General features: G+C 36.4%; 1 protein-coding gene across 4 annotated transcripts in view; it reads left to right on the forward strand.

Annotated features, from left to right (window-relative positions):
• The window catches only part of ctnna2 (catenin (cadherin-associated protein), alpha 2), a 559,287-nt gene that overhangs the window by 132,169 nt on the left and 403,311 nt on the right, over window positions 1-23,807 (forward strand). For all 4 annotated transcript variants that reach the window (XM_069192244.1, XM_069192285.1, XM_069192311.1 and 1 more), the window contains exons 5-6: window positions 4,060-4,179; window positions 5,316-5,582. In XM_069192244.1, the coding sequence (XP_069048345.1) occupies window positions 4,060-4,179; window positions 5,316-5,582 (387 nt within the window). The remainder of the gene's footprint in view (window positions 1-4,059; window positions 4,180-5,315; window positions 5,583-23,807) is intronic.

Genomic DNA, 23,807 nt, shown 5'->3' on the forward strand with positions numbered 1-23,807 from the left:
GTTTTGATGAAATATAACCTATAACCTAATATATTATAGTGGCTTTAAAAATGAGTTCTGTTTAAAAGCAAATACAGTATGTTAAAAAAGAGGACAGTAGTATTGAATGTTTCAAAATGTGTCAAAAATAACCACAACAAGTGACCATGTTAAAGATTTTGTTGCAGATTTTTACGAAGGAAGCGGAATACACTACAACTAGCAGCTAAATAAACATGTTTAAATTCGTACATAAATATAATTTTAATGACGTTCAGATACTATGAACATTCCTTTAGTTACTATACATGATTGAGTATTAATATTCTATATAAGTGGATTCAATTAAGATATTTTCACTAACATCTAACACAGGACAAGAGTCAGGTTAATTTTCATTGCCTTTGTATCAAATATATAGAGAAAGTTATCCTCTAAAATGTGCATTACAGACAGGTTCAGAAATATTTTGGGCCTTCTGTGAATTTTCTGTAAAAAAGATATCCCTCATCACAGTCCAGTGCAAGGTGTGCTGTTTCTGTCTCATTTTTTGTTCTTACACTGATGTGTTCTGTGCATGTTCTTTACTATTGGATCTGCAAAATCTCATGTGTGTCTGAATATCGCATTCTTCACTTCCCTGTGTTTCTCTTTTGTGTCTGTCATTTGGGTTATTCGGCTGGTAACCATTTTCTGTTGTGTGGTCTGTATGACAAGGTGGAGTTTTCTCACTAGCTTTCAGCTCCCCTAATGCTGGTGCCCAGTTTTTCATTTAAAAGAGGAGCTGCCCTCTGGTGGCACCTGGTGTTATAGTTTTAAGCTAGAAATGCACAACAAGTCATCTCAAATAGATATATTGCACTGCACTTTAAACCGCTGATTTTTTACTTATCATTCAGCCTTTGGGGATTATTATATCATTACTTTCTTACAGTTCACAACATAATGTAGCTGATAAAATGCAGATCACCATTGACTGATTAATTAAAAATAAAATGTGATTAAATGTTTTAGAAACATTGTACAAGCATCAGCATCAAGCTCTATTTTTCTGTTCTGTTCTCTGCAGAGATAAAAAAAGAAAACTATAATCTGGATCATAAAAAGACTTTTAAGTCTTGCACTGTTAGTTTTTTTTTATTAAGACACTGAAGGTTCTTTCTAGCATGCTAATCTGTGCTTAAAGCGATTAAAGTTGTGTTTTCTTAAAGCCTGGATATCTGGATGTGATAGCATTAGACCCAATGATGTGTAAAGCAACATATTTAACATTTAAATCTAGCCATGCATTTCAACCCTAGTAAAGATTTATTGAGGTGAATGTTTGTCAGATGGTATGACAATTTTTTTCTGTTTCACTCTTGGATATTTTAATATGAATTTTTTACATTATTACTTGCTTTAGTGTTAATACCACGGAAGCAAGTTGAACCCTCTTCCTTCAGGCACTTATGATACATCTTAAATTTATAACTTTGCATTTTAAAAATCTCTGTATATTTGTAATCAAAGGAAACAACCCGAGGTTAGTTTCTCATGCACTGGTAATTGGATATGTGGGGCTGTTTACTGGTACTTTGATTTTCTCATAGCTAGCCCCATTAACTGTAGAGGGAATACATTGATGCAGTGCGGCTTTAGAAAGACGATTTTTTTTTTCTGAGGGAGATGAGAAAAAAAAATCACAAGGGCAACACATTGAAATATGCGAAATCTATAGTGTGCACAGTTAGCATTCACAAAAACCTTAGAAAGACATCACTGGTCTGTGGCTGTTCTCACTTGCACAGATAAAAAAATTTCTTCAAAACCAACCTCATGAAGAGCTTACAGTACTTCTTTTTTATAGACCTTTGCAGGTGCAAAAAATAACCTGTTTTCATAGTGGTAAAATTACTTGTTTTGGTATTGAAGACACTCCAAAAAATCCTAAGGCAAAAGAAATGAAATCTCAGATAAGTTTTCAGTTTAAACAGTAAACTGTAAAATTGAAAACATTGTTAGCATAAGATATTGTATCACCAGCTATATAAATATATTATATTTGGAAGCGTAAATTAATGTTGTTATTCATTTCTTATGTTACACGATTCCATTTTAATATTCCCTATTATGTGGATTTTAAACAATACAAATATTCATAGAAAAGTATATAAACTTAATATAGTCAAAACAAGCATGTCAACATTGTTCCAAAATAATCACAGTAAATGACTTCAATACTTTGATGCATAAAATGTTTATGAAGAAGGTGGAATATTGTGTATTTTGTTTATTTTTAGCTACCACTACCAGCCATATACAGTATGTACAATATATTATATTCCTAGATTAATATTGCTTATGACGTTTAGAGACGTTATGCTTCTGTTATTTTTATGCTTAGCGGCTACAACAGAGTGCCTAGAGTTTGGGCTTCTCACACCATGCAACCCCAAAACCTTGCATGTGCATCAGCCCAGTGCGTGCTCATGTGGGGTTACAGCTGTTAGACTGAGCGGGCCATCAAGAACAGGACTGAGTTGTCATCAGGGATCATTTCCAACAAGAGCTCTTCCAAGGTTCCACCTTCTTCTTCAAACCTCTTGTGTGCTGATCACTTGTTTCAGTACAGGACCTTAATCTTCAATGCCCATGGCGATTACCAAAGTTTAAAAACTTGACCAACACTTAAATTTACCAGTAGTGAATCCCAACACACTGCCACCAGGTGTGGTAGATCTTTGCCTTTGGTGGGATGTGGTAGATCCCTCTATACGATAGCTTGGCAAGGGGTCTCCACATACAGTACACCGTGACTATATCTCCCTGGATAGAAGTGGCAATGAGCTCTCTCGGTCCATTCCAGTTGGCCAGGTACGCTCATTACCCATCTTATTTACCGATGTCCCGACCCAGAAAACAACCGAGGCTGCTACCAGTTTTATCCCATTTTATGCTCCCTCTGGTTAGTGATATTTAACCAAAACCATTATCTCTTGAATCGTCTTCCTTCTTTTTAAATGCTCACTGTCTTCTTAAACTGTGAGGGTCTTGTGAAAAAGACCGCCCTCACTTTCCTAGTAACTTTTTATAAGTGACCAGGTTCAGCCAATGTAGTGGTTTCCTTGTGAGAATCCTATGAATGTAAAATGACCTCGCCCCTGGGAATTCACCCGTTTTCCATCCCCGCTTTGCTACATAGCATCATATACAGACCTTCACAAATAAAAGCTGAATTATTGGAAGACGACTTCTTGGCTTAATTGATACACTTCTAATACAAAGTGATACAAAGCAACAAAAATAAACATGGTCTCTCTCAGGTTCTAACTAAAATGTGTTCTTTCTATAAACACCAGGATAGCAGAGCAGTTTGCAGCATCAAATTGCAAATAAAATAGTAAAGCTGCCATAAAGGGTGGCTACGTAACTCTCAAACTCCTGTATTACTAGTATTCCCAGCTGCTGGGTTACAGTACAGTCTTGTACTGTATACAGCAAACCCCATGTGAAAATGAAAATGTTCCAGTTCAATTGATTAAACAGTTGTCCATCCCAGGTGAATTATTTTTCAATTGAACCAAGTCTTGTGTCTCTGAAACTAGTTTGGCGTCCCCTAGTGGTATCTGCAACACATCACATAAGGAACATTTAACCAATTTATCAGCTTACTTTTTATACCAATGAGCTTTCTATAATTGTGGTCAAATTTAATTAATGTTGTTTCATCACTTATTTTATAGTGACCTATGGTCTCCAAAACAACATATGTACAGTATATTATATATACAGTATGTATAGTCTCTGATTTCTATATCTTAATAAGAGTTAAATCCAACTTTTATTGTTTGTTGTGAATTAATTTAAGTTATCTAACACTAAGAGCAAAGGGCTGTTCAAACCGTCTACTACTCAGGGTAATGTCAGATTGGATGAGATGTGAATTATGAATGAGATATTTCATTTATTATGAGATCCCTGAACAAGGGAATGGTTTTTAGTTCTATAAATATCTGGGCAAGTGTTTTAGTCAAGAATTAAAACACGGGAATATGTAGTAGGGATGAGATCTGACAATGTTGTGTTTTAATTGGACAGGTGGAAGAAGCTCTTGAGGCTGTGAAAAATGCCACCAATGAGCAGGACCTGGCCAACCGCTTCAAGGAGTTTGGAAAGGAAATGGTCAAACTTAATTACGTAGCAGCCAGAAGGCAGCAGGTGAGAAAGATCTGTAACTCTGTGTGTCACAGGCGTAAACAAAAATGCATGAAGTATGACTATCGCAGTCTATTAATTTAGGAAATTCTTAAACATGATGTGGCAAATAGAAGTGTAGTTAAATTGCACAGTAAGTAGTATGATACTGTGTTGTGTTTAGTTGTGCTAAGGATCAGATATGTACAATTATGTTTTATTTAATAATACATTGTCGAAGTACATTCATAATTGACTCCAGGTTTAATTGGAAAAATAAATAGCAAATAGAAAGTGGATAGCATTCCTGCCTCTCAGCTCTGGGGCTCCGGGTTTAATTCTGGACCGGAATGGAATTGGTGTTTTCTACTTGTGTTTGTGTGGGTTTCCTCCCACAGTCCAAAAATATACAGGTAGGTTAATTGGTTACTAGTAAAATAAGCTCAAGGAGTGCATGTGTGCGTGTGTGTGTGTACTTGTGTTGGTACAGTACAGTATGCGTGTGTGCCCTGCTGATGGACTGGCACCCCGTCCAGGGTATAACCTGTCTTGTACCCGTTGTTTGCCTGATTGGCCCTGTATTGGAAGAAGCTGTTAGAAAATGGATGGATACAGTAGGTGATAGAAAATATAAGTCACCTTTTTAATGTACTGTACATATTACATTGCAATTTTAATAGATTTATAAATTACCTCTTATATCTTTGTCTTTTAACTGTCCTGTTCAATTAATTCAACTCTCCAAAAAGATTAAAAGTGCTTTATTGGAAGACTGTAGGATTTGTGAGTCAGTCATCCAAATACTGTCATGATAGGTTTATGTATGCAGCATTAATCTGAAAAGCACTGTGACTCCACTTAATTACCTTCTCCCTCTGAAACACGATCACTTGAATTGCCTGCTAAAGCCAATTCTTTTATTTGATCTGCAATAAATGTCACATATTTACATGTTTATTTTATTATTTGATAAATAATGGGCTTATTAAAAAAAATCTGTTATTTAAGATCATTTCTTTATTTAATCCATAAAATAGTCAGCGGCTCTATCTACAGTACATAGTCATGATTTGTTTATTTTTTCTTTTACTTCACCCAAGCACTTAACAGACCTCTTGGTTTCTAGGAATAATCGTTTTCCCCCACTCCCTCCCCTCCAGGAGTTGAAGGATCCCCACTGCAGGGATGAGATGGCAGCAGCTCGAGGTGCCCTTAAGAAAAATGCAACCATGCTGTACACAGCATCACAGGCCTTCCTGCGCCACCCTGACGTCGCCGCCACCCGGGCAAACCGAGACTACGTTTTCAAGCAGGTGCAGGAGGCCATCGCCGGCATCTCCAGCGCCGCCCAAGCCACCTCCCCCACGGACGAAAAGCACGGGCACACTGGCATCGGAGAGCTGGCGGCCGCTCTGAACGAGTTTGACGTGAGTGCTAATGGCCCGTTTGCTCCCTTCCGCTCCTCGCTGGTGCCCTCACTTGCGCTGTCTGTTACAGTTTGGCACTTTGAAGTGCCAGGGCCGGCAGGGCCAGGGTGATTCTGCTCTCACTAGCGTACTTCAAAGCGGAGAAGAAAATACCAGGGAGAGAGGGAGGCAGGGCAATTAAAAAAACAAAAACAGGAGCCCGGAAGCTGATCATTCACCTTCATCACCCTCAGCAAAAAGTTGCTAATTGGAGAAATGCTCTCACACTTTCAGCGGTTTGCATCTTTTAAGTGGGAGAGCATACTTTTTCTGAAATGCAAAGAAAAAAAGCTGCTTGAACCAAGCTTATTTTCCCTAAAACTGCGTGGATTATCCAGCTGACATTTCGAAACCCAGCCGAGTGAATTATCTTTTATAAAACGCTATAGTATGACATTAGATGCGTACATTGTTATATACGATAAATTGGCTCCTGGCTCTGAACACTTTAGACCTGCTGGGATGGCTGCTGTTTTCCCCAAAGTGCAGTTAACTAATAAAAATAGACACAGAAGCTGCTGCCTCTAAAATATTAAAATAAAAATCTTTTGTCATTGAATACCCTGAAGATTGATGCCACAGTCCTGCTGGGGATTGCCTGTTTCATCTAGAGATCAATGGATCCTATAGACAGCAATAAACCCCCACCTTCTAAAGCACCCTATCATGCTGTGACATCTGAGAGCTCTCTGCAGATGTAATGTACTGACTGACTATATGATACTCATGAGGTATCGGGAGTGAGAGAGAGAGAGACAGGATGGAAAAGTGGAAGTAACAAAGGATGTGTTGAGATTCTGGGGGTGAGGTTGGTGATAATGGCTGCCATGAGTCAAGAAAACTGAAGGTACTTTACATCTGGGTATTTAGCATACTGTATATTGCATTATATCTCAGGGGAACAGTTTGACAGATTCATGACAATTCATATAGTCCCAGACCTTACATGGAGCTAGGGTGAATGTGGAAATAAAGCCGATCATTTAAAGGCTTAATCACTTCGTATAGCAGCAATAACCATGTTTCAATTGACACCTACTGTATGTGGGTGAATGGCAGCGTTTTCAATATTATCACTATTGACTATTGTGACAGGGAAATGAAACCCACTCAAAAAAAAAAAGAATTTGCACTAACTGATGGAGGAAGAGGACTATAATGTTGGCTGGCCTTTTACTTGTTAAAAATATGTTTTATTATATATCAGTAATATTTAATAATGAGGAGAGGGAACTCCTTTGAAGTGAAGCGAGCCAGCAAAATATTACAGAAGCCACAGTTGCTTACAGTTCACTATAAAAATCTATATTTTTTTTAACTCTGTATGTGCAGTTCGCAAGTTGCAGCACAGAAGCCCTCCCTTAAAAAAGTTGGAACAATATGTATTTACAGAGATGGTGGTTATACCAAATTGGTACCTTGAACTGGACTTTGAGATTATTTTTAAAGAAAATTTGAAAATAAACATAAACTTGAATATATACATCAAATTATGGATTGAGAAGTTTTACAAATGTGTATTCTATACATGTATTGTTACTAAGTTGATGGTTCAAAGAAACCATGCACACATTTTCAATAGTTTATGTAATGCAGCATCAGTTAAGATACATAGGAAAATGGTGACATCTAGTGGTCAAGGTAGATACTGTAGTTTGTTATTTTTTCAGATTACTGTAGGTCTTACAGAACACTGGAAAATTTAATATTTACCTTTTTGTTAATAATATAGCACTACACTAAAGGTTTGTTTAAGGATATTTGGGTTTCTTAAAAAGTTTTCTAAGTTAACATTTAACTAGATTTCCCTGGGTTTTTTATCTAATGTGTTTTGCAACAGTGAATCGTGTTTTTTCTTTTACTAAACCAATTCAACAACATTATAAACATATTAGCTGTGATAAATTGCACTTCATACTACAATATTACATTTTCTTTGATATGCACTGTGTTTTGCAAAAATATTCCCTTTTGTAATTTGTAATTTTTCTGAATTACAAATGATGTGTACGATTTTTTTGTATTGTTTCAAATGATTCCATAATAAATATACCTGTCTCTGTAAGGCCCCTCAATCAGATAGAGAATTTTGTGCAAAGATTCAACCATGAAGGCTAAGGAACTTTCAAAAGAACCCAGGGATGCAGTTTTATAAAGGGATAGACCAAGAAAAGGGTTTACAAACTTTTCCAAAACACTGAATATCCCTATGAGCACTGTGAAGTCAAGCATTAAGAGATGGAAGGTGTATAATGCACTGCTTAGATCAGGGTGTCCCTCCAAACTGGGGTGTGGAGCAAGGAATCTGGTTAAGGATGCCACCCTACAGTATGAGCAACAGCAGCTTTAAGAAAGCTGCAGAGAATTGTGGCTGAAATGGAAGAAAATGTCTGTGAACCATAGCTGGTCTGTGTGGTTTTTAAATGAAAGCCATTTAGATAATACAGTACTGCAAACCTGTGGGACAAAATGTTTTGTGGTTTAGTGCAAAAACTGCAGTGCATCACCCATTCAGCACCATTCCTACTGTCAAGATTGGTGGCGACACCATTACTGACACTCAGCACTGGGAAGCTCGTCATGATTGAGATGAAAATGGATGCAGCAAAGTGCAGTCAAACCTGTGAGGGAAACCTGCTTCAGTTTGGTAAAGATCAAAAACTGGGACACAACGTTTCAGTAAGACAATGGCCAAAAGCAGAAGACAAAAGCTGCACTGGAATTGGCTTAAAAAGAAGAAAGTGAATGTCCTCAAGTCAAAGGCCCAGTCAAAGTCCTAGCCTAAATTTAATAGAACATCTGTGGCAAAACTTGAAAATTGTCCAAAAAGTCTGACCCAAAAGGACTTGCGGCTGTAGCTGTTGCTAAAGTTGGCTCTACCAAGTTTTGAGTTGAAGAGTGATAATTTATTCAATTAAAATATTTTATGTTAATGAATTTTCTGTGCCATTCTCACTCACATTTAACTTTAATATCCATAAAAGTGTTTCATTTGATTCAAATGTTCAGTGCATACGTCGTTTTGTAATTCAACAAAAGGGATTTTGTTGGGATATTTTTTAAAGGGATGGATATTTTTGCAAAGCACTGTATTTGCATGTTTTATGAACATGTATTTACTGTACTAAAGAAAATGAATAGAAAGCTGTACAAAGAACAGCATCCAGACTGATGTGATTTATTCTGTCAAATGTAAATTAGGTTTGTCTCTTATCCACTTTTAGCAAATCTAATAAACATATTTACGCTTTTGGTACAATCTCACTTAAGAAATCACTGTGCATGTATTTATTATTTTCTTTTTTTTAATAGAATCAGGTCAGTTTGCATTTCAAAAACATTAGAGAGCGCTGATAACTACTGTACATGTGTGCCTGTGGTGCTTATCATCTGGTTCATTGCCTGTTTCATCATTGTACCAGCATGGAAGTTATCAGATATTAGCCTCAGTATCATCTAACCTAGTTGTGTGTAAGTATAATAACAGTCATACCATTTTCAAGGCTGTTTGATTTCAGTATGTAAGAAACTGATTAAACAAGGAAACCCTCTTCTCCCAAGCCATTTGTATTGATAGTGCAAGTCTATTGATAAAGCTTTCTGATTATCAAACTGTCTAAAGAAGGACTCCTTATTTCTTATTCTTGAGGGCTTTTCTAGGATTGCTCAAATCATTACCTGAGTTAGAACCACAGATATTTTTAAACAGGTTACTTGAGGCAAACAATCACTTTTGTTATTAAAAATTTGTTAGGAATGGAAACCAGAAGGACTCTGATATAATGAGAATAAAGCTGAGAGCCTACTACCATTAGAACTGTGAGTATTCTGTAAACCACTTCATTTATTAACTAAAACTAGGATACAAGAGGAATGACAGTTATGAAAGAAAATCAAATGTATTTCTAGCAGCAAAGTGATTGAAGTAATCAAATAGCTTTAACATGTCACACAAGAGTTGTGTTACGCCAAATCTTAAACTTCGCAAAAATGTAGAATTGGCTTAGAAACAGTCAGGAGTTTTAATTTAGTGTTTTGTGGGAAAAAAAGCTTCAGTTAGGATTAGTAAATATCAGCCATCTAGCTGCTAAGATCTTGGACTTTTTGGTCAGGAGTCACTGGTTTTGGCTTTGTTTGTGGAGAGAAAGGAGGATTTTTTGAAGCCTGTTAACTTGTTTTGTTATAGTGGGTATTTAAATGCAAGCCATTTAGCTAATCTTTGAAGCTGCCAGGTCTTTGAATAGATATTCAGCAAAGGGAGTTCTTTAATAGTTATTTAATTGGAATGCTTTTCTTCATTCCTAATTTAGTTACAAATTAGTTCAGAAAGATGCTGGAAGTAAATTTAAAACTGAGCACAGGACCTGCCTTTTGAATTTCATAAAGCAGTTATTTTTCTCATGTGGCTTTGAAACTCTGTCTGCTTATTAGAGCCCATAGCTTGTAACAACATAAACGTGTTTAGATTCAGAAAAAAAAGTTATGCCTTTTTTCCACATTTCTCAGAGCCTGGACTCAAGTGGAAGTTTGCTGCTGTACTGTATGTGGTGTGGGAATATCTGACTTCCTCCTTTATGTCCAATATTTGACCTCAGTGCCCTAGCATGGTGTAGGAGACCGCTGGGAGGTGTTGGAGTATCAGAAGACAGAAGTTTCTACTCTGAGCATTCAAGCTCATTCACTCTGTGAACAGGGCCCCAGGGTTAAAGAAAATGAGCACAGTCTTTGATGATAGTGCCTGTCTGAGTCACCTGCGGATTCGCACAGAGGATTTGTGGATCTTCTTCCTTCCTTTTCAGTCTGTTTCTGTTATGATTGGTTTCTTCACTCTGTTCCTTATTGGTGCTGCACTTTAACCCTTTTAATGTGTTGCGATGTGGATTATTATTAGTTATTATTCTATTAGTTAGGATTATTATTAGCTATTAGTTACTATTCAGTTTATTGCACACTGTATATTGTTTCTATGATTGTAATAAATCAATGAAAAAGATATGTGGATTATTATTAGTTATTATTCTTTTAGTTAGGATTATTATTAGCTATTAGTTATTATTCAATTTACTGCACACGGTATACTGTTGCTATGATTGTAATGAATCAATGAAAAAGATATGTGGATTATTATTAGTCATTATTCTATCAGGATTATTATTAGCTATTAGTTATTACTCAGTTTATTGCACACTGTATATTGTTGCTATGATTGTAGTGAACCAATGAAAAAGATACCATCAATTTATCAATTGACAAAGGGGTAGACAGATGGAAAACATTACTTTAGCATCCAGTATACCATAGATAAATATACTTCTAATAAAACATTGATATAATATATTGTTATATATTGTTTAATTGTATAATTTGTACATAAAAGTAATTTATTCAGGGCTGTACATTTCTAGTCAGTTACAGTATAGTTTTCAGCTAAATGTGCTAATTAAAGTCAAGGATGGTCCAGAGCAACACCGTAAAGAGTTTCAAAATGATTGTTAATTGGCTGAAAAGCGATGCAGCCAGTCCAAAAGTGTGGAGAGGTTCTCATTTCTTGGCTCACATTAAAAACCTTACACTTTCATACTCCAACGGTTAAAAGCACTTTTCTGCACATAGAGCACATAGAGCTCAAGTGACAGAACCCTTGTCACTTGAGAATGCATGGCAACCAGCCCTCCTCTTCACTCTCATAAAGTGAATAATGATTGGTCCAGCCTAGTTTAAGACCTTTTAGTACCTCTGCATGTGTGTAGTAAATGTTCGTTGACAGCTTACTGGAACTGAACTACAAAAGGGTTGGGGGAGAGGGTTGCTTTTTTTGGAAGGAAAGGACTCCTGTTTAGAAGTTTGGGTTTGGTTAATTTTGTGTGTTTTAAACACATTTGGGATTTTTTTTCTCATTTCATTTGCAGTTCTTTTTGTACTTATCTGTTGGTTCCCTAATTACTGTAAGTGCACTTTTTTTTAAAATCAAAGCTGACGTTTTTCATAGATTTTGGATTTTGGCCTTACCGAGAATATGTGAATATCTGATAATGGACAGGCATTTTTGCCTATGTCAATCTATCTGTGATCTTTCTTGTACTAATATTAACTTCAATTTATTGCTTGACACATTGTGTCCTAGACAGAACACATGTTAAAAGTGTTATCATAAAACTGCAAATTCAGATTCAATCTATTTCATGTGTCTGAGTACTGTATCACAGACTGACAGTCTAATATCATTAGCACTTGGTAATGGTTTTGTTTGGCCATGTGCTTGCTGAAAATGTGCAAGATATTTTTATTATTTATGTTGGAAGTTTCTGGGGATTTAATTTTTAACTAAGATCTATGTGTGTGTCTCCTGTCTTAAGAATATGCATGTTTATATATATATATTCACTAGTTAACTTAATCATTAGAATTAAAGTTTTAGGAGGACAAAAATGCTGGCATCATTTTTAGTTTCATGTGCATCACTGATTCACAGTTATCATCCTGACTTTCACAGTCATAAATACCTAGCACTGGCTGGGAAGTTAATGATCGAGGTGTTATGAATGATATCAGGTGCTATTTTTCACATTGCAGTTGTCATTAAAGTGTTTTCCGTTTTTATGAGACTCAGCAGAGCAAAGAAGACTCAGCAGTATTTTTCCTGTGGAGTGTGAAAGTACTGCTGTCAGAATCTGTTTCCTTTACCATACAATAAGAATGAGCAGACTGAAGGTGTAAATTTAGTCATTAACCAGTTCTTCATGAAATTTTTTAATGCATCCTAGAGATAGCTCAGTGCAAGTGTTGCATTAAAGTAGTGGCAGTTTTTCACCTTTAAATTCTTCTTTTTCTGACTTGATCAGGTGTAACTCTACACGACATAGACCACACATAAAACAGACACAACAGATACAGTAGTGCACTCCTTAAAGTAAAAGAAGTTATGACTTGTGTTACACAATATACAGTAGTCAAGTAAACAGTCTATAGCACCTTCTGATTTGGTATACAGTAGCTGTACTTGAATGAGACAATGTTTCTATTAATGTCTCAATATTTTTAAAGAGATGACATTTCAAGGATGAAGCATTCTGTTCAGGGATGCAGAGCTGAAGAACAGACAGTATTATGCTTATCTCCAGTTTCCGTAGTCATTTGTTCTCTCCTGTAGCATACAAAAGCAGTCAGGTTAAAGACAGGGTTCACCCAACTGAAGAGTAAGAATCAATGGAAAGGCCAACACTGGTAAGATCATGTCTGAAAACTAAAATGAAACAGTTTAGCCCACACCTGGAATCTTGTCCGGCTCTGGCTGTGTAGTTGTTTTGTGTTCTTTTGTACATTTGCATATACAGCATGGAGGTTTAGTGGTTAGCGTTGCTGCCTCGTAGCGTTGGGGCTTTGGGTTCAGTTCCAGACCTGGGGTGCTATCTGTGTGGAGTTTGTATGCTCTCCCTGTGTTAACTTTTGTTTCCATTGGATGGCTCTAGTTTCCTTCCACAGTCCAAAGACATACCGTACTGGTAGGTAAATAGGGTTCGGGAAATACTGGCTTTGGAGTGAGTTTGTGTGTGTTTTTCATGGACTGGCATCCCCTCCAGTCTATATCTGCATACATCTAGCAATGTGCATTCCAGGCTTGCGTGCTAAAGAAGACATAATCTGTACCCTAATAGCAATTGTGTTTTTTTATCAGGTCCCAGGCACCTTTACTACACAAACTATTGGAATTTCTGGGACAATCTTTTTACGGTACTAGAATATGGACAAATCTCTATGGTTAAACTAGTTGCTTGGAAAACAAAGCTTCATATTATTGAATTTCACCATTCCTCTTCAGAAATACAAGCCGTGTGTTCTATAAATTGTATCTGCCTGCACTTGGAATCAATATAAATGATTTCTCCAGCAATGATCAATCCTAAAGGTAATGTGGCTTGATAGCTGTGTTACTACTTTGTAGTCTGAGTTTATCGGACTTCAGAAATTAAGCAAGGCCGAGCCTGGTGAGTAGTCTAAATGTCCTCCAAACAACACGGACAATGTGCTATAGAGGTTGCTTTCTTTCAGATAAGTTGTGACGACTTGCTCATTACATATACCATGGCATTTTACCTTAAAGTTTTGCAGAAAGTCTGAAATGTAAAAAAACAAAGGTGATCATAAATTCAATTATTTGTTGACCATTTTGTTTTCCAATTTTAAGATCAGGTAAAATACATTATCCTTAGGGATAATAGGAATTATAACCCCAGCACTGTGACTAAATTAAACTCTGGGCTTGCTTAATCTGGTTCCATTAGGTTTTTCCCTAAAGTCAAATGGTGAAGTAAATTTTCACTTCTCCACCTAATTGGTAAAGGGAGGCCAATGGCACATGATTGCTGCATGTTACTCAGATGCTCACTGCACTACATACTGTAGGTGGTTGAAATGGCTTCCTTTTCTGTGGTTCTGGGTTCTATGGGATAAAAAAAAATGTAGAAATGAAACCAATTGATAGATCTATTGTTAGCACATGAATATATCAAGGTACTATAAAAAGAAACAAAACGTTCTCCATTAACAGCCATTGTAGCAGGCAGATTTCAAGGAATTTTAAGATTTTGAAGATTTGTGACATACAGTACATAATTATGTGTAGTTGTTCTTTTCAACTAAAAGCAGACATTTTAGCTTATTTCTATAGAAGCATAGAGGACGAACTTCACTCTAAGTAACTTTAAATGAAAAGGAACTGAGCAGATTATTGCTAAAGCACAGCACACTCATTTAAAAAAAATATAAGAACAGACAATCCTTGATTAGCTGAAAAGACAGATTATAATGGCCTGATGTTTAATATTGCATGAAAAAAAGTACACTAAATAATTCTAGCTTTGCATCTGCAGTTTTTCTGGTAATATTTACTGTTCCTCCAGTAATTTCCTTTTTTAATCACTTGCTGATTGCAGCAAACTTGAAGCAAAATATCAGCGTTTTGATATTTGCTAACTGGCTAGGTCATTTTGTTTTCAAAGGAAATACTTTCATGTTAGTGGCTTTGCCTGTTATTACCAATGAGCATATCCACAGAGAGGCATTTGGAATCTCTTTCATTGCATTACTAATACTCTGCTGGCTGGGCAGTGTCATTTATAATAATAGAATAAAAATAAAATTACTGTAATGATGTTTGTCTACTGTTTTTTATCACAACTGGAGTTTTCTCAACTGAGGTAACTAAAAAACAAAATAAAACCATGCATTATCTTATCCTAAAAAATATTTTAGGGCATACTGTATAATGCTATCACATAATTACAGCATACTGGATTATAAACCTTCTAGGCTACGTCTAGTACTGTATGTCTTTTTTTCTTCTTCAGTTCAGTACATCTTTCAACATAACACAAAGAAGAAAGACCCTTGTTGCAGTACAAAGGTTGCTCTTTAAATGTCATGTCTTCCCAAAAGCTTTCTTCTCAATTGCTATTTTTTTTAAATTACATGTGACAAGGAAATATCAGAAATTACCTAAGACTTGTCCCAAAAGGGGTTTCTTGCCTTTTTACAGAGTTTAAATAATATGAAGCAGAGTACACTGAGCTTAATCCTGGCAATTGGAATCCTTTGCCTCTAGTAAGAGATTTAAAGATTATGAGCTGCTGAAGAGAATTTAGAACTGAGATTTGAAATCCAGGCTGTGAGTATGGATGTAATATTTTCATTGTAAACAGTGTTTAAGTTGGGCCATAGTTCTATGAATATTTAATGAGCATGGATATGGCATGGATATGGCATTATTTGTCAAGATTATGGGAACTGTTTAAGTGGATTTAGAAACTCCCATCAAGAAAAAAAAAGTTAGGAATCAAAAAAACAGTCTAGAATATAAAGTACAACAGCAAAAATGGAAATAATTCTCATTACTTATCTTACATCCTAATACTATAACACATCTAGATAGTAAACTGTATTGAACTGTATTTATCATCCTCTAGTTCCTGAGCTCTTTTTGCAGAATCCTTGGGGCTGGCCGTCTGGGAAGGGGTAGCTTCAGAGGCAAAGTGGGAGTCACTTTTATTCCTGGAGGGCAAGGCTTGAGAAACAGGGTCAATTATTGATATTAGGGAGTGGGGGGAGTTTTCTGTTCCTTGAGGGGCAGGTTTTCCTTCTGTTCTGATGGCAAAAATCTAACTGCTGATCACAAAATAGTAATGGCACTTTATATGGCTATCTTTAATCACCCCAAAGGCCTTTATAATATATAAAAGCACATTATACAACAAAGACTTGAAAAGGCAAGGAAACAGACGAAATTTCTTGGTTTATTGACAAATTTAGCTTGTCCTTCATTTGATTTTCTCCACTACATGAACCCTTAACCAAAACTGAGAATGGAAATTACAGCAGAAATTACTCTACCTACAGTACTGTACATTGCATCGTCATTTTTAAGCACTTTTGCATATAAACCCTTGCTCCTTTCTTCCTTATTGACATTGTTGCAGAGATCTTCCTGCCTTCAATATCCTGCAGGCCTCTTGACATTAATCAAGATAAATTTCATCTCTAGGTGACAATAAATTTGACACCCTTAACACTTTAATTCCTTTTAATAGCCCAGGCCAGATACGATTATTTTAGACCCCTGTAGTTTGCTTCCTGGAGCTGCACCAATGATTTTGCATATTCCTTTTAAAAATATAATTCATTGAGTGTGAGTGACTGTTCTGTAATCCGCTTAATGTAAATTCGATTTTTAAAATTATTATACCAGGCTCTACAGGAGTTTGTGGGACTTGAGGAGGTATGTCTTCCTTTAAAAAAAAATGTGTGTCGATGAACAACACCTCTATACAGTATACAGTATGTAGATCTATGACAAGAATGTTTTTTTGGTTCAAAACACACAATAGTACAACTAAGAGCCAGACATTAAAAAGCTTGTATTTAAAAAATATAATTGTTTGGTTAAGGAATTAAGGTCTCTGAACTTTGGCTTTAATGTGTAAAATTGTGGAGTGACTTTGGTATTTTTATTTTATTAAGACGCTATTTTGGCAATACCAGCTTACAGGCGAGTACTATTTTGATGTATTGACGTGTATTGAAGTGTCAGCTTGAACTGTATCCTTCATTTAAAAATGTAAAAAGAAATTGTATTATGGAATGGTCTGCAGATGTTAAAAATCTAACTTGTATCTTGTATCTTGAAGTTTCAAATCTAACCTGTAGGGCATATATATTACTTATTATATAGTGTACTGCAGGTATTTAAACATTTACAGTAGTTTTTATTAGTATGACAGAACAGCTGTGTTATTGTGTACCAAAAATAAATCGACTTCAGATAACATCTATGCATGCCAGATGCAAACGATTGAATGTATTTCATGTGTCAATTGTATATCACATATCAAAATGTTTGCAAATAGCGAGTTGCCGTCCTCAGCAAGCTTGATTGCAGAGAATGCAAATACATGTAGTGCAATAGCAATCTTGAGCCAGGTGGGGGCACTGTTAGATTACAGATGTCATCAGCTTTTCCCTCTACACTGTACTGTCAAACTACTCTATAGAAACAGAGCAGTTATTTTTATAGGCCACTTAAACTGTTCTTATAGCTTGCCCCGCAGACTGTAGGAGGTCTTTTTGTAAACATCCATTTTCTCTTGTGGCTGTTTAAATAAACAGTAAAGATAACAAAGAAAACACCTTGTAAGACAGTGAAAATGTTTTAAATGGCAAGATGTATAATGAGTTGGAATTCAGGAAAGCAGCAAACTACGTGCCAGATTAATTCAGATCGATCTGTCAGTTGCTATCGAGAATTGTGTATTTACTTTACCTGCCTAGTGCCTAGTCGTTTGTCCTGAAACACAAAATATATCCGCTTTGTTTTTTGTCAGCTTCATTCAACAACAACACCAATGTAAAGCATTGTGGTTCCTTCCCAGCAGGACGGTGGCTCTAGCATGCAGTGCAGTACCTGGCAAAAGGCTCAGAAGTTAATACCGGAAGATTTTGGATTTAGGTGGACATGGCTGTTGAATAGTAGAAATGAGTTCAAACTAAGCCCTCTGTGGGCAGCAGGGCAGAAAGATGTCTGAAACAAGACAGACTTAGTCACTAGTGAGTGTCAGTTCTATTCTTAAATAAGTCATGGCGTTTGAGCAGCATTGTAGAGCAAAGCTGTTTACGTATGTGGAACGTTACTAAATCTTTTGATCATGCTTGTTAGCATTTTTTGTTTTAAAGGATGAATAACAGAACAGATACAGTATGTGGCTGATATTGTTGAAGGTGATAGAGTTAAAGGTATGTGATAAAGTGATAAAGTGATAAAGCACAGTAATATTTCCATATGTGGAATGTGGAATTTGAACAGTGGTGATACAGTATATCATGCATTTATATATACATTTTAGTTTATCTATATATGCAAATACTATTCACACTGCTGGATAGTTAATTAGGCCCATAATGGCATGGGTTACTGAGTTCCAGCAGTGATTTCCAAACCAGGCCCTAGGGGACCATGGTGTCTTCTGGTTTTGGTTCCAACTGAGATGGTGATCACTGGTGCTTTCATTGATCTCCGTGCGTGTTGGGCTTATGTTCATCAGTTCCTACATTTATTCCTTGATTTCAAAAATGCGCTTCTTAAAGTGTATCGTTCCCATAATCTCAGCACACAGAGCTAAAGGTAATCTTTCTTCAGCTTGTTTATTAAGAAGGAACAGGTAAAGGTTTATTCCAGCATTCTTTCAGCTGTTCCTTTGCATGCTGTCACAGCTATCTACTTGTGTATTAAGAGTTTGCTCCCTTATTTTGTTGAACCAATAAGTACAGTAATAGATTTGTGACGATCAGATGCAGGTGGAACTGAGAAAGTATCATACACCCACGATGAACTTTTTTTTCCCCTTCCAGAGAGATGCAGTTGGTTAATTTCAGCTGACATATCAGACAGAGATTCTGACACTCGGAAATTGGTGCAGCGTTGATATCAATTGCTGTAAAAATCCTCTTCAACTTTTTAAGATATAATTTTATTACATAATATTTTTTAAAGATTTACAATTTAAATAAAATAGCCTCCTAAATGAACCTGAAATCAGTTGCATCCTGCATTTATGAACTCCGAACAAAAACCACATGGCACATGAGCCCCTCACACCCAGGGTTGTGTACCATTGAACTAGGGAATATGTTGCATTGCCAGAATTCTGCAAATATCCATAAAGAGGCAGTGCCACAAGTTCAGTGAGATTGTTTCAAAAACGGTACATCAGACATACAGTATTTAGGATATGTGGATAGTCAATGGAAAGCCAATTTAAACCACTTAAATTTAGTAGCATTTCATATGGTCCACCTCTTTATGAGCACTGACTGCACACAGTGAGAGCTCTTTCCATGGAAACAGAGGTTGACTTGATTCTGTTTTTCACTGGCTTTGCTATTCAGCTTGCAGCTATATCAGAAAAATGATTCTGCAGTGTTAGGTTTATAACATTTCTCTTTTAAAATAATATCTGGAAGCTGGGCATAGAATAACATACGGTAGTTGTCCTTGCATTTATTATTGCATAAATTGTACATACAGTACATTAACAGTATGCCAAAGGCCAGCAGCATAACACGTTTGCAACTTGAAATGCTTTTAATACTCTCTATGTTATTTTAAAATATCAAGTGTCAGAGGTTTCTGTGGATGAATGCAGCCAAATCACTAAGGTTGCTTCTTGCTCAAAGTGATGAAAAGCACTAAATTGAGCCTCAACAGGCATATTTGTAACAGAAAGTAGAAGCGGGGCACATTGGAATTTTGATGTGAGGCTAAAATTCCGTTACTTCAGGCACAAAGTGTAATCACTGCGTTTGTAAAGTGTTGTATCTGTGCTGTTAAATGTTTGTTGAGAAGAGGAAAAAAAAGAGAAACTGGAGAGTGGCATTGCTGCTTTTCCCTTCTTCCAGGTGGTTTCTGTTGTAACTTAGATCTTTTTCTTGACTGGAACATGAAAACGTATTTCAGTGTTGAAGTAGTCTGGTATTAAGCTGTAACTGTGTGTAATGACGGGAAACGGGGCTCCTCTGATACACTACTGTCCATTTTCCTTGTTCGTTCTATTTCTAGTCTTTACTCCCTTTGTTTCTTCTGGAGTTATTATGACTCATGTCCACTGTGCATTTGTCTGCACTGCACATACTGTAGACTATGTCTATGAAATCACATTTAACAACTGGAAACCCTGTTTAACTGTGTAGTAAAGCCAAGACAGAGTTTTTCGAAGATCATATATATACCCTTTTTACTTAAGGGTGGATGTACTGTAGGTCTATTTTTGTATTTCAGAATCTTGTAATCTATATTTAATGTAATTGGATAAAGACACACACTTCATATCTGTGAAAGCTAACAGCCTACTAGTCACCCAAGTTGCTTGAATAGCCCTTGCAGTCCTGCTAATCTTGTCATTCAAACAGCCTAGCTGGAGTGAAATTAAATGAATCTATTATCGGATATAATTCCTATATTCAAGCAGCAGAGATTTAAAAATGCATTTTGAGGGAAGATGAATCGACTTCTTCTGCCTTAACCTTTTTAAGCTATTACATTCTAACATTTATGGAAAGGCATCAAGACCTTATAAAGGCATTTGAAAGTGTGCTCTTTCTCCTTGATTGGATTATCATAATTATTCCACAGTGCCTTACCTGTTAGAGGGGACCCACGTCATCTACTGCCGAAGTACTGTAGCATCTACCTGGGCGCCGCACAGTAGCCCCTGTGCACAGCAGCTCAGCTAGAGAAGTGAGAAATTGTTCTTTCTATTGAATTGAGGGAGAATTTCAGGAAGGCAAGATTATACCAAACCAAAGCGGAAGTTATACAGGACGCTTCGGAAAAGTGTCAAAGGATCTTTAATGACCAAGATGTTAGCATCTTGGTTTAATGTCTCATCTGAAGGATGAGTCCAGAGGGAAGGTACACCCAAATCAGGATTCCAGCCATCCTGGCCACAAACTCCTCTCCCCTGAGCTCTGGCAAGCGGTACTGCACTATTAAAACATAGACCACTAGGTTGAAGAACAGATTCTACCCTATTGCAGTGCACATCATTAACAGTTAACTGTGCAATGCCTTAGAGCTTAATGCACATTTGCACTATGCACTTTTTGCATGGTCTACCCCATTTGTTTTCACTGCTACATGTTTGGAGTCGTCTGTTGTACTGTGTCGACTGCTGTACTGTACTGTGTATGTCTTGAGAGATCGACGATGAAGAAATCCTATATGCATGTATACAGTAATAGGCAATAAACTTTACTCTCTGCCTCTTAAACAATATGGTTTTCTGAGATTTCAAAAAGATCAAGCTGATCTTTCATTCTTAAAGTCAGACTTCCTGGAGTGTGGGGAAAAAGAACAAACAACTGTCCCCGTCATGTCTTAATCTACACAAAAATTCAAAAACTGGAAGCTTAATCTGAAAACTGATCATTTCGTATAAATGTACATTACAAATAAATGTATACATTTCTATAAATGTCTGCAAGCAAGTTAGGCAAGTTTAATAGCATGTGACTGCTGTGCTAGAGTTCAGTTTGGGTCTCTATGCCAGCTTCACTTATTAATGAGTTGTTAATGTTAATTAAAGTACTTAATGGGTACTTAGAGTTTTGTACTTGAACTGGCTGCTGTAATCCATTGTCAGTTTTGAAACAAGGTGACTTTCCAATTATATTTGACCTGATCAACCCTGCGATGTTTATTTAGGAATTATTTTGTATTATTATTGTTTGTAGTAATGACAAGTGCATTAGAGCATAAACATTGTTCTCATAGTTTATTGTAAAACTCAACCTGGTGGTTTATCACATGGTACTGTATTGTTCAGAATTTGCAATAAAAATCTTGTGAAGGCATTTACACAATCTGTCGGAGTTCTCTTATCACCTTTTACAAAGCAATATCCTGTACTGAATTATAGTTTTGTTTAACAATTAAATTGCAATTAATCTTCAAACACTGAAAATAATGTTAAAATACTATATCATTAACAGCAATGTGTTATCATTTTAAAGTTTTTTTTTCCATCTGATGACTCACAAGGTGTTAACTATTAATGTCGAATGTGCCAGAACACCACAGATGTTTGAGTTAATTGAAACTGTGTAAAAAATTCAAAATCATTTTTTGAGCTGAACATTTTGGAACAGTCTTCAAAGTAAATCACAGTTTGTTTTTTTATTGTTGATTAGGTTCTTGCTCTTCCTCTTGTTCTTCTTCTTCTTCTTATTTACTATTATGCGTTTTGCTGGAGAAAACTTTAAGTAATAGTTTTAGTAAACCATCTGTTTGTTGTCAACCTGGCGTTTCCACAATACTTCCAGTAAGCTGCTGTATGAACAGTGCCTTCTAGATTTATTCGTATGCCCGATGAAATGGAAACAATTTCATGTGACAGAAAGATTTTGGAACTGGAGTGTAGGTCCTGCTGAAAAATTCCAAATCAAGTTCATAATGTGATCTTAATTGCATTGCACAGAACAAAGCCGTATCTGTTCATGATTCTCCCTGTCTTAACAAGGGCTCTTGACAAATCCATGGTGCCAACATACTGTACTGTACTCTTGTATCCTTTTTACCCTGGCAGGACTGCCACTGTACTGGTAGACTTAAATATCTCAATAAAAGGTACTATAGTGGAAAGTGGTAGGTTCAGATCTTTGAGGATTCTTTCATAGTTGTGCCCCAAAGCCCACACATGTTAAAGTCAATGACAATGTTTTGAGAGCTCTCGGACATTAACCATAAAGTTGCTACTAAATGTCTACCAGGTGTTTACCTCTTTTTCCATCCTAGGGAAACACAAAACTTTTGGGGGCCTCTGCTTAGTTCCATCTATATGGCGAATGATATTGCAGTTTTGTTTTTATTGAATTTCATTTAAAGGAATACCCCAGAGCTGGTAATAAACGGGACTGTTGTGTATTCTGTAATTCAATTATTGATGGCAAATATGACACAGGTTGTGGGTGGCGTGGTGGCACAGTGTTCAGCCGTGTGTTATCTGTGTGTGGAGTTTGTCTGTTCTCCGTGTGTTCACGTGGGTTTCACCTGGGTGCACTGGTTTCCTTCCCCAGTCCAAAGTATTGCTGGGTTAACAGGCCTTGGTGTGAGTTAGTGTGTAGTTGTGTCTGTGTGCCTGCACTGAGATGGACTGGCCTCCATACAGGCTGTATCCTGTCTTGCACCTGTTGCTTGCTGGGACAAGCTCCTGCTCCCCCTTGACCCTAAATTGGATGACACGGTTAGAAAATGGATGGATGAATGTGCTGTATGACTTTGGTTGTACACTGCTATTGCAGCTACAGTATAATATTTTTAGAATTATTTTATGCAACTCACACTATAATTGTAAAAGACATATTATAAAAGCCTTAACTCTTTCTGTTATGGAATGGTTTTTTGTTCCTGTTTCATAGGGGCTATGATTACATCTGTAGGGCACTTGTCCAGCAGTTTCGAAATTGTTACAATGTAACTACTATAAATCTTTCATTTTATATGTGGTCTAAATTTCATGCATCTGTTCATGAGGAAATGTGATTATACATATAAACAACATATTTAGTATTGTATCATGTATCATACAAGACATTTATGGATTTCAAGAGCAGCTTGAGGCAGCCCTTATTATTTATTTATGGGTTAGATATGTTCTGAGCAAATCTGCAGCAGACAGAAAGTAAGCAAAGTCATTCTGTCTCACCCACTCACTGAATCCTGCTTTGTTTTCTTCTAAAGTTTCATAAAGCAAGCCTCATGTGGATTTTGCTCAGTTGTGTTTCAAAGTCTTAACTCACAATGAATTACTGATGAACGGTGAATAGTGATGGTGAAACCGTAGTATTAGACCTTTTTTCCTTTTCAGTCAGAATAAAATATAAAGGCAAATGCTCACGTCTTTTCCCTCTTCTGTTGCCTGTTGTTGCCTTTAAGTTTGATGTTATACTGCATATGTTTAAGTACTTTAATATTAAATCTGGTGATGATTTGGGTTTTTAAGCTGAAAGATGTTTCAATTTCAATATCTTGGGGGGGTGGGGGGGCTATATACAAAACACTGTTTCTGTTACTACCTACTGTATGAGGATTTAACTGTCAGTATATCTCTTAGTAATTATTGCCTTTCAGTTAATACTATTCAT

The sequence above is a fragment of the Lepisosteus oculatus genome, chromosome 1 (assembly GCF_040954835.1).
Source record: "Lepisosteus oculatus isolate fLepOcu1 chromosome 1, fLepOcu1.hap2, whole genome shotgun sequence".
NCBI lineage: Eukaryota > Metazoa > Chordata > Actinopteri > Semionotiformes > Lepisosteidae > Lepisosteus > Lepisosteus oculatus.